This window comes from Bos taurus, chromosome 20, assembly GCF_002263795.3.
Source record: "Bos taurus isolate L1 Dominette 01449 registration number 42190680 breed Hereford chromosome 20, ARS-UCD2.0, whole genome shotgun sequence".
Classification (NCBI taxonomy): Eukaryota; Metazoa; Chordata; class Mammalia; order Artiodactyla; family Bovidae; genus Bos; species Bos taurus.
The window spans coordinates 71,290,347-71,301,802 of NC_037347.1; the positions used below are offsets into that span (position 1 = coordinate 71,290,347).

Genomic DNA, 11,456 nt, shown 5'->3' on the forward strand with positions numbered 1-11,456 from the left:
GGGCTGTGAGTGTGCACCCCGGGGTTGTCTGTGACTGTGGGTGTGGACACTGGGTTTGTGGACGTGATCCTGGGTGTGCACCCTGGGGTCGTCTAACTGTGGATGCAGACACTGGGTTTGTGGCTGTGATCCTGGGTCGTGGCCATGGGCGTGGACACCGGGGTCGTGGCCGTGGGCCGTGGGTGTGGACACCGGGGTCGTGGCCGTGGGCCATGGGTGTGCACCCTGGGGTCGTCTGTGACTGTGGGTGCGGACACCGGAGCGTGGTGTGGGTTTGACCCCAGGTCACGGTCACGATCCTGGTGCGGATGCCGTGTGTCATCCTCTCCGGCAGATCAGCTCCAAGTGTTGGCGCTGTCTTCTGGAGCCCCTGCGTCTGGTGTGAAGACGCTCCAGACCCGATCCCCACGCCAGGGTGGGGGCCGGCTTTGTGCTCAGAGTGCCGGGTGGCCTCCAGCTGCACTCGTGCGGGGCCGCGTGCCGGAGAGCGTCTTCTCTGTGACCGTGGCCCCTTTGGCCCCCCAGTGTCTCTGGGGACGGGTGGGGAGGTGGGCGTCTGGCCCAGCACTGAAGGGGTGGGGGTCAGAGCTCAGCGCCGCCTGAAACGACACCAGCACGGCTAGATTCACGGCCCCCCTTCCAGACCTGGGGGCATCACCCACGTGTTTCTCCGGCCCTTCCTTGGCTGCTGTTTTTAAACAAACGACTTGGGGGAAGTACTGTTCCGCGTACTCATTTTGCTTTTAACCATTGTTCTCCCAGTTGGCCAGATGCTTGTGGTGTTTTAACAAAGGCCGCACAGGGCTCCTTTTCTGGATGAGCTCTGAGTTCTGTTCTGTGGAATCCGCTGTCCTTGGCGTGGGGGTGGTTCCCGACGCCCCTGAGGCCGGGCAGAGTTGCAGTTCTCGTCTCTGTGATGGTTTATGAAGAGGCGGGCCACCCCACTCGGGTGCTCAGCCATCTCTACCTGGAGGGCCCTGTCCCATCCCAAGCCGGTGGCTGGATCCTGGCGCTGCTGGGGGTCATCCCAGGCGTCTGGCAGGGGTGGAGCTCAGACCCGTGTGGATTCCCCAGGGGAGGGGCTGGTGGAAGCGCTCACGGGGGGCTCAGAGGGTGAGGACCGCGGGCAGGCCATGGTCGAGTGCTCCAGGTTTGCTGTGCTGGATGCGCCTGCTGGATGCACCCACGCGGCTTTGCAGGCGGAAGCCTGGGCAGTGCTCGTGGGCCTGCCTGGACACGTTATGTGTCAGCCCGTTCGTGGAAGCAGCGGCCTTGCTGGGTGGGGGGCCCTGCTGGTTCTGGGGAGATGGAGCGACCTACATCAGATGATACAGTGAGTGGAGGGCCGTCCGGGTGTGGGGGAGCATGGGTGAGGCTGGTCTCCTGGGGCAGAAGAGCTCACCGTGGACCCTCAGGCTCAGCGTGGGGCTGCTGTCTGAAGCCCTGGAGCGCTGCTGCTCGAAACCCCACGGGGGCTCCTCGAAGCCCCAGCACAGGTCCGCATTCCTGCCCGTGATCGGGAAAGCCATTGGTCTCAGAGCTGGAATGTGTGGCCTTTGAGCCCCTCGAGCAGGGAGGCCAAGCCCCCAGACTGGTCTCCGGGAGCGTATGTCCAGGGGTTCTGAGCGGCGGTGCAGCTGCACTGAGGCGGCCCTGGGCCACGTCCCAGCTGCTGGGACCCTTGCAGGTGGTCGCTTACGTCTGGGCTGTCGAGGGGGCCGTGCTGCCGAGGGGAGACGTGTTGGTGAGAGTTCCCTGGGTGTCCGTCACAGGTGCCCACAGCAGGGGCTCAGGATAAGTGAGGTTGGCTGTCTCGGTTCTGAGGCCAGAGGCCCAGCGTCCAGGCCTTCTTCGCGGGGCTGTGCTCCTACTCGGGCGGGGCCCACGCCAGGCCCCTGAGTTTGGACAGAAGGCCTCCCGTGGTCCGTGAGTGTATGGCCTCCTTGGGCATCGAGCTGCCGTCGGGGGCTGGCGTGCGATCCAGGAGGCCGGCCGGTCCCTCCTGAACCGCCGGCTTCGCAGGCTTCCAGGAGGAGCCATTGGGCCCCACGCGTCCTGGCCTGGCCCCCAGGAAGCAGGAGCGGGGGCAGGGTGTCCGCAGGCGGGGGTGGGTGGGCCCACGGTCCCAGTGATGACCTTTGCCCCCGCGCTCCCGTGGGCACGTGCACGCACATGTGCTCACGGCACACAGGCAGCGCCGAGCACACCGAGCCCTGGCCTGGGCTCCATCCGCTCAGCCTCCAGCCTCTGTGTGTGAGGCTGTGACGTCTGTGTGGAAGCTGCCCGGCGCCCGGGCTGGGGGTGACGGGGTGCCTCCAGCCCCCCGCTGACCGCCGCTCGCCTGCCCGTGTCGCAGAATATCCGGGCCCTGATGAGCGCCGAGAAGACCAAGGGCTTCTGCCAGCTGGTGGTGTCGTCCAGCCTGCGGGATGGCACGTCGCACCTCATCCAGTCGGCCGGCCTGGGGGCCATGAAGCACAACACGGTGCTGGTGGGCTGGCCTGGGGCCTGGAAGCGGGAGGACAACCCCTGCTCCTGGAGGAACTTCGTTGGTGGGTTCGCGGCCCCCGCCCCGCTCGGAGAGGGGCTCATGGTTCCCGGGGAGTGGGGGGCCGGGGGCGGTTCCAGGCCGGCCGCCCCAGCTGCAGGGTGGTGGGCTTGAGGGCCCTGCCCCCGAGGGGCTGCACTTGGACCCCAGCCCACCCCCACCCGGCTGCTCCCAGTGGCCCCAGGCGGCTGGGTCCTGTGGCCCCGTGACCCATGACCGCCCCTCCCTGCAGACACCGTGCGTGACACCACGGCTGCACAGCAGGCCCTGCTGGTGGCCAAGAACGTGGACCTGTTCCCTCACAACCAGCAGCGCTTAAGCGGCGGGCACATCGACGTCTGGTGGATCGTCCACGACGGGGGCCTGCTCATGCTGCTGCCCTTCCTGCTGCGGCAGCACAAGGTAGGGGGCAGGGGGTGGCATGCGGGCGGAGGGGCGCAGGGGGAGGCCACACAGGGAGGCCCGCAGGGTCGGGAGGAGCAGGGTTTACGTGGGGGCAGGGCTCATGGAGGGTGGGGTCACCGGAGGCTGGGCTTGTGGGGGTGGGGTTGCCCGAGGGTGGCGTCATGGGGATGGCGTCATGGGGGTGGGGTCACTGGGGGGTGGGGTCGCCCAGGCTGGGATCCGGGTGGCAGCACGCAGGAGTGACGGCCCCGCCCCCCAGGTGTGGAGGAGGTGTCAGATGCGCATCTTCACGGTGGCCCAGGTGGACGACAACAGCATCCAGATGAAGAAGGACCTGCAGACCTTCCTGTACCACCTGCGGATCAGCGCCGAGGTGGAGGTGGTGGAGATGGTGAGGGCCGGTGGGCGCTGGGCAGGGCCTCCGATCCCCACAGCCCCCGTCGAGTCGTCCCCGGCGTCCGTCCTGAGCTCCCAGACGGCTGCGTCTCAGGCTCTCTCTGTCCCTGTGGGCTTGGCTTCAAGGAGGGCTGGGTGGCTTGCAGCGAGGCCCTCAGTGTAGCTTTGGCTGAAGCCTTCCCTGTGGGTGGCTGGGCTGTGAGTTCGCCGCGGGAAGACTCAGCTGCACTGAATGTGACCGTGGGACCGGCCGCTAGTCAGGATCCGAGCGCCGTGGCCAGCGAGAGGCTCCCGTCGGTCCTGTGCGGGCGGGTGGCCTGTGTCCAGAGCCGGGTGGTCCTCACTCCTCAAGGGCCTCTCACGTGTCCGAGACCGTGGCCCCGGGAAGGGCAAGGTGTTCAGTCGTGACGTCCCGGGGTGGGCCCGCCGGAGCCAGGCTCTGCGCCCACAGGGGCCACGGCCTGTGGTCGGGGGCGGGGGTCAGCCTCATGCTCCGGGCTCGCAGGTGGAGAGCGACATCTCGGCCTTCACTTACGAGCGGACACTGATGATGGAGCAGCGGTCGCAGATGCTGAAGCAGATGCAGCTGTCCAAGACGGAGCGGGAGCGGGAGGTGAGCGGGCTCTGAGGTCTCCGGTGCGTTTCGCCTCCATGCCTGGCCCTTCCCCTTCCCATCCCCCTCCCGCCTCTGCCGTGGTCAAGGTCGTGCCCTCATGGGCCTGGGCTCAGGGGCCATGTCGCTGTGTCCGTCTTGGGTCCTTGGGGCCGGCTGGCTTCTCTCTCCACAGGGGTTGGCTCCCGTCCTGGAGGGCGTCGCAGCCCCGGGCCAGCACCGCGCTCTCGGGAGCTGCGTGTGCCCGCGATTGCGCGGGCTGGTGAGTGAGGCTGCGCTTCCCTGCCCCCGCTAGGCTCAGCTGATCCATGACAGGAACACGGCCTCGCACTCAGCCATGGCCGCCAGGGCCCAAGCCCCATCCACACCCGACAGGGTGCAGATGACCTGGACGAAGGAGAAGCTGGTTGCTGAGAAGCATCGGAACAAGGACGCCACTGTGTCCGGGATCAAGGACCTCTTCAACCTGAAGCCGTGAGTGTCACGCTGCCCCGACCGCAGCTGAGGGGCCCCCCGCTGTCTGTTAGCCGCAGCCCACACAGCCCGTGAGTGGGAGGGGGCTGGGCCAGCCTAGGGCGCAGTTAGCGGGGATGCTGGGGAGAAGGCCGGTGAGGCTGCCGTTGATGTTCCTGGTGGGGGTCCCAGCATCCAGAGGTCAGGGCCAAGCCCCAGTGGGGACCCTTCGAGCTGCCCTTCCGCCTGGGGCCCACGCCCTGTGTGGCTCACGGCTGCGGCGTTGAGCTGAGAGCCCTGGGGCTGGCCCCATCACAGTGCGCGGTGTGGCTGGACCTGGGAGACGGGGGGGTCCTGGGTGGGAGGCCAGGACAGCGTCTGCAGAGTCTTGGGCGATGGAGCTGAGCCACGGAGCCCTACTGGTCACAGGATCCGGGGGTCCGAGGGGCCCGTCCCTTCGAGAAGGACCCTGTCAGCTGAGAAGGGTGGCCTGGCGGAGCTAGTAGCTGTGCGACATGTGCTATGTGTTCTCCTGAAGTAACACACTCTCTGTTTTCTCTCCCGTGTAGTGAATGGGGAAACCTGTAAGTCGCCCCCTTACCCTGGACCTCGTAGACGTGGTTGCCTGGCATGCGCTGCACGCACAACCCCCGTGAACCGCGTGTGCATGTCCGAGTGTGTACACAGCCCCGTGTGTGTGCAGGGCCCAGTGTGTGGGTGCTTCCGTGAGTATGTGTGTGTGCCTGGCCTTGTGCATGCGTGTGTCCCTGTATATTTACTTGGCCCCACGTGTGGGTCAGTGTGCACATGTGCAGCCCCATGTGTGGGTATGCTCGGTCCTGTGTGTGTGCATGTCTGTGTACATGTGCCTGGCCTGTGTGTGTGTCTGTGTGTATGCGTGTCTGTGTGTGCATACATGTGTCTGTGGCTATGTGCCTGGCCCGTGTGTATGTCTCTGTGTGTGTGTACTTGTATGTCCATGATGTATATATACATCTGGTCTGTGTGCGTGCATGTCCATGTGTGCCTGCGTGTCCGTGTACATGTGCCTGGCCTCTGTGTGTGCATGTCCATTATGTACTTGTGCCTGGCCTGTGTGCGTGCTCGTGTGTGTGTGTGTGTGTGTGTGTGCATGTCCGTGTACGTGTGCCTGGCCTGTGTACATATCTGTGTATATCTGCGTCTCTGTGTACATGCGCCTAATCTGTGTGTGCGTGTCCGTGTACTTGTGCCTGGCCTGTGTGCGTGCTCGTGTGTGTGTGTATGTCCGTGTACGTGTGCCTGGCCTGTGTGCATATCTGTGTATATCTGCGTGTCCGTGTACATGCTCCTGATCTGTGTGTGCGTGTCTGTGTACTTGTGCCTGGCCTGTGTGCGTGCTCATGTGTGTGTGTGTATGTCCGTGTACGTGTGCCTGGCCTGTGTACGTATCTGTGTATATCTGCGTGTCCGTGTACATGCTCCTGATCTGTGTGTGCGTGTCCGTGTACTTGTGCCTGGCCTGTGTGTGTGCATGTCCATTATGTACTTGTGCCTGGCCTGTGTGCATATCTGTGTATTTCTGCGTGTCCGTGTACATGCGCCTGATCTGTGTGTGCGTGTCCGTGTACATGTGCCTGGCCTGTGTGTGTGCGTGTATGTGTCCATTATGTACTTGTGCCTGGCCTGTGTGCGTGCTTGTGTGTGTGTATGCATGTCCGTGTACGTGTGCCTGGCCTGTGTACATACCTGTGTATATCTGCGTGTCCGTGTACTTGTACCTGGCCTGTGTGCGTGCTCGTGTGTGTGTGTGTGCATGTCCTTGTACATGTGCCTGGCCTGTGTACATATCTGTGTATATCTGCGTGTCCGTGTACATGCGCCTGATCTGTGTGTGCGTGTCCGTGTACATGTGCCTGGCCTGTGTGTGTGCGTGTCCATTATGTACTTGTGCCTGGCCTGTGTGCGTGCTCATGTGTGTGTGTGTGTGTGTGTATGTCTGTGTACGTGTGCCTGGCCTGTGTGCATATCTGTGTATATCTGTGTGTCCGTGTACATGCGCGTGATCTGTGTGTGCGTGTCCGTGTACTTGTGCCTGGCCTGTGTGTGTGCGTGTCCATTATGTACTTGTGCCTGGCCTGTGTGTGTGCACGTATGTGTCCATTATGTACTTGTGCCTGGCCTGTGTGCATGCTTGTGTGTGTGTGTGTGTGTATGTCCGTGTACGTGTGCCTGGCCTGTGTGCATGTCTGTGTATATCTGCGTGTCTGTGTGCATGCGCCTGATCTGTGTGTGCGTGTCCGTGTACATGTGGCGCTCCCCCACCCTGGCTTTCCGTAATTTCCTGTTTAGTTTGCTCCCTCTGGCCAGAGCCGCTCGGGGCGCATACCCAAAATTTCTTCTCCGGGTAGCACGTGAGCACTGGGCCAGGGTGGCCTGAGCGGCTCTGCGGAGGAGCGGAGGCTGGCTGTGCCCAAAGCTGCAGTGATTGTTCACCCATGTCCCTCGGGGCCAGGGGTTCAGGCTCTGTGTTCCGGCTCAGCTGGATAGCATGTCCTCCCGTCTGCCTGGCGCCGTGCACACCTTGCCCCCAGGAAGCGGCACCTTCAGTCTCAGGGGCAGGGGTGTGGGTGAACCTCTGGAGCTGGGGCTCCAGGCTGGGGGTGCTGTCTCTGCCTCTGTCTGCCCTGGCCCCCTGTGACTTCCGGGCTGTCTTCCCTCCCTCGGGAGCCCTGGCCACTTGCCCTGCAGAGCCATGGATTTCGGGGCTGCACTTCCAGCCCCTAAATCCGAGTGGACTGCACAGAGGGGACAGGACCCACAGACGAGCTGGGAGCACAGGGCCGAACACTTGCCTGCTGTTCTCTTGTGAATTTAAAGTGCCCTCCATGCAAAGCCTCCTGACTGAAAAACAAAAACAAGTCTGCGGACACAGAGGCGGGCGTCCCCGCAAAAGGCGCTGTGAGCCCTGGGCCCGCACCCTGTGTGTGCCCGGTGGGTGAGCAGGATGCCTGGGAGGCGGGCTCAGGGACAGGGCCTCCCCCCGGGCGCCTCCTTGGAGTCGGCTGGAGGGACTCCTGGAAGGTGGGCGGTAAGCCTGTTGATGACACGTGCCTGCCCCAAGGGGGGCTCCCTGGGCCCCGTGAACTGGGTGTGTGGTCACCGGTGTCCTCCGGGCCACCATCCGGAGCGAGGATCTGGTCTCCAGCTCTGTGCCCAGGCTGGCCATGAGTCCTCCACCGTGCGTCCAGCTGCCCGCCCCCCACCTGAGCCACAGCACTGGCCTGAGTGCCCTCCCTGCCAGGCTCAGCTCCCGGCTGTCCATCCCCGTCTGTGGCCTCACAGCTGGTCTCTGTTCGCGTCCTGGACACTCAAGGGCTGCCTGTACTCCGCCCTCCACGGGGCCTGTCATCTGGGAGGCGTGGGCCTGTCTGGCCCCAGACTCCTGAGTTTTAGATTATATGTTTTCAGACCCTTAACCCAGAGAGACCCTTTGATATCACGTGCACATTCCTGGAGTCATTGCCCCCAAACACACTAGTAATTGTGGTCCATCCTGGCAACTAATTCATGGTTCTTGTAACAAAAGACCCCCGACTGCCGTGGACAGGCCCAGCCTGTAATTTTATCAGACAAAATTGGAGAGAGGAAGCCAAGAGCTCCATTTCCCTGCTTCCCTCCTGGTAATTGGCGGCTGTAATTGGCTTCATTTGGCCGAAGGGCTGTGTTGATCAAAGGCTGTGGTCCACGATTCCTCCGTGGGCCTTTCCCTGACCCCTCGTGGGGCGGCCTCTGTCTGCCCACTTCTCTCAGTTCGGGCCGTGGGTGACCTTCAAGCTTTGTCTCCCATGCGTGGCCCCGGAGTTGGCAGAGGTGCCCGAGCGCCCAGCACACGGAGCTGCTGGCGCCATGAGGCAGCTGGGGTGCGCTCCCATGCATCCTGGAAGGCGGCTTGCTGGGGGGTGCCCAGGAGGGCGGGGGGCATCCCCAGGCCCACTCCCCTGGGGACCCTCCCTCAGGTCCCCCGTGGCTGCTCCATCCGCTCCTGGGGAATGGAGACGGGGCGGGCCAGGAGGACATGGGCACAGGGTCCGGTCTCCGCGGGCGGGGGGCCCTGTTCCAAGACCTCCGGCCTCGGGAGCAGGTGGAGGGCCAGGCCCCCCCTTACTCGCCCTCTGCCTGGCCCTCTGGACCCCAGCCCATGTCAGAAAGAGCGAGGGGCAGCCTTTAAGGCTGACCCAGCCCCGGGCAGGGGTCTCCATGGGAGACGCCCCGCGAGCTGGCGGGCTGCCCCATACCATCCCGCAGCTGTGCTCGGAGCACAGAATCCAGCTCCCCCCGGGCTTCGTCACAGCCCCCCGTGGACTCAATTCCCCTGGGGTGCTCTGTGCGGCGGGTCAGACCTGTGCCCACCCGCCCTTTCTGATGGGAGCCAAGCAGGCCTGAGCCCGGGGCCCGGGATGCGGCTGGAGGTGCCGAGTGAGTGCCTTCCTCCCCAGGAACCAGTCCAACGTGAGGAGGATGCACACAGCTGTGAGGCTCAACGGCGTCGTCCTCGACAAGTCACAGGATGCCCAGCTGGTCCTCCTGAACATGCCGGGGCCCCCCAAGAACCGGCAGGGGGACGAGAACTGTATCCTTCGCTGGCACTGTCCCCGTGGGGTGGGTCACGCTGCGCTGCCCCCTGCTCAGCGGAGGAGCCCTTGCCGTGGGCTGAGGGGTGGCCTGGGCAGCCCAGGATGTGGGGTCCTGGTGGACAGACAGGGCCCCTTCCCCTCCCCCAGTCTCCCACCCCGAAGTACCTGGGTCCCAGCTTTCTCCACCTCCGGCCAAGTCCCGACGATGCAGCTCGTGGGGAGTCGGGGGCGCCCTTCGCGTTTGTGTGGGGCCGGCTGCGTCCTTAACTCGGCCCCACTGCAGATATGGAGTTCCTCGAGGTCCTGACCGAGGGGCTGAACAGGGTGCTGTTGGTCAGGGGCAGCGGCCGGGAGGTGGTCACCATCTATTCCTAGTGCCCTGACCCCGCGGGCCGGCCGGGCAGGTGCGCCGATGGAGCTGCAGAGAGCCCTGACCGGCGCTGACATCCCATGGAAGTCGCTAGAATGCCCCCAGGCGCGCCTGTCCAGGCCGAGCGCCGGCACGCGCTCAAGTTTCGCTTGCGTCCACCCCCCAGGCTCCTCCCCCCAGGAGGCTGGCAGAGACTGAATGCAGCGGCCACCTCGTGTGGCCCAACGAGGTGGGAAGCCCCCGGACGGACTCTCAGAGCTGACTCCCCGAGGTGGGAAGCCCCCAAACGGACTCACAACTGACACCCCGAGGCAGGAAGCCCCCGGACAGACTCAGAGCTGACTCCCCAGCTGGGCCTTTGGGCTGATGTGCACTTAGGGTTACTCTGAGCCCTGGCCCCAGGTGCCCACGAGGAGCCGCACAGACCCTGGGTGGCCCTGGGCGCGGGGTCTCCCCAGCTGCAGCCCTGCCTGGGTTTAGGCTCCAGGAAACGGCAGGCGACGGCGGGGACGCCTTTGGGATCTGGAGCCCCGCACACGCGAGTGTCTGACGCACGCTTGCTCCGGCGACCCCGGTTCCCACTGCTCATGCTGGAGGGGGTCGGGCCGCGGCCAAGGCACCCAGCTGCACTTGGAGCACTGACAGGTGGCCCCGGGCCGCATGCGCGACGCCCTCCGATGGCTGGCCTGCGTCTGCACTTTGCACACGCCGTCACACCCACTGTGTGTTGTTGGAGTACCTTGTGTGCCTCACTTTTCCTTACGGCTTATTTATTTATTTAAACACTGAGGGGCGGGGGGTTCACTGGTAAAAGCTGTCCGTACAGAGATCGCTTCAATGGAAGGGGCCCGAAATGGCCCAGCCTTGCTGTCACTGGCTTCTTTGGGCTCCCAAGGAATCGGCCTGGTCCGCGGACATCAGGTCAGGCGGGGGCTAAGCTTCCGGACATGCCCGAGGGGTTGTTGGGCAGCGTGCAGCGGCCACAGCTAGTGCCAAATGCCGCGGGTGGGCGGGGGTCTGGTTCAGGGCTAAGTTGGGCAGTGAAACCCAGCCCAGTGGCTTCCGGCCACCTCCTACATCTGGGGAGGGCCCGCGGGTCCCGCTCCTGAGTCCTGTGGCCCCGGCCGGCGTGGGCCTGTCTGTGTCTTCACCAGCGGCCTTTCCACTGTCAACTATGGAACCGCAAGCCGTTTAGAGTTGATTTCTTGTTTCCCTTTTTGAGGTTCTTTGTATCATTTTGTTAGCAGAATAAAGTTGTATAGAACCCGAATGTGTTGAAGGATGTCGTGTGACTCTTTCAGCCGAGAAGTGAAACACTCAGCTGCCTGCTGCTTCTCTTGGAGTTGACCTCAGGTCTGATCAGCAGGGCACACCCAGGTGCTGGAAGAGCGATTGCGTGAACTGGCTGAAGTAAAGACAGAGACCAGAGCGACCACAGCGGGCACGGGGGCTGAGCTGTCCCAGACCCGGGTGGGCAGCCCGGCCATGAGGTCCTGCTGTGTGCTGGGGTGACTCCACCTGTAATCCCCCCACAGCAGAATCAGGAGAGAACCGTGACGAGGGGCCCTGTGTTCGGACACGTGGGCTGGGGCTGCAACGGCCCTCCCGCCCAAGACAGGGACCCAAGGGAGGGAGACCAGAGGGTGCTGCCCAAACGCAGAGAGACCGCTGCGGCCGCTGTTGACACTTCTCGGGGTTAAGCCGGGTGACCCCGCAGTTCTGCTGTTGGACACGATAGCTGGTGGACACGGACTCCACAAAGGCGTGGCCGAGCGTGTCCCTCCCCACTCAGCCGTCCCCACGTGGGAGCACGGGCAGGCAGGATGCACATGTTCTCAATGGCGCTGGTCAGTCCTGAGATGGCGCAGGGCTAAGCTGCCTGCGGGGAGCCCAGAGCATCCCACGGCGAGAGACGTGGGCGCCATGGTCAGCTGCCCCTCGGGCCACAGAGCTGGGGAAGCCAGAGACAGCCATGGGCGACAGGCAGACATGGGGTAATGGAGCGAGAGGCCGGGCAGGCACGCAGTCTGTTCAGGTCACAAAAAATGCTCCGAG

The 11,456-nt window shown here is 64.2% G+C and overlaps 1 protein-coding gene across 5 annotated transcripts in view; it reads left to right on the plus strand.

Moving 5' to 3' along the window:
* SLC12A7 (solute carrier family 12 member 7) overlaps positions 1 to 10,671 on the plus strand; it is a 65,493-nt gene extending 54,822 nt beyond the window's left edge. For 3 of the 5 annotated variants that reach the window (XM_024981553.2, XM_024981559.2, XM_024981557.2), the window contains exons 18-24: positions 2,357 to 2,552; positions 2,781 to 2,950; positions 3,213 to 3,344; positions 3,855 to 3,962; positions 4,258 to 4,436; positions 8,894 to 9,027; positions 9,315 to 10,671. In XM_024981553.2, coding sequence (XP_024837321.1) covers positions 2,357 to 2,552; positions 2,781 to 2,950; positions 3,213 to 3,344; positions 3,855 to 3,962; positions 4,258 to 4,436; positions 8,894 to 9,027; positions 9,315 to 9,406 — 1,011 coding nt within the window. In that variant the 3' untranslated portion in view covers positions 9,407 to 10,671. Of the gene's footprint in view, positions 1 to 2,356; positions 2,553 to 2,780; positions 2,951 to 3,212; positions 3,345 to 3,854; positions 3,963 to 4,257; positions 4,437 to 4,984; positions 5,000 to 8,893; positions 9,028 to 9,314 lie in introns of all 5 variants that reach the window. The other 2 variants (XM_024981558.2, XM_024981554.2) reach the window with 1 other exon arrangement.
* Positions 10,672 to 11,456: the final 785 nt, after the last annotated feature.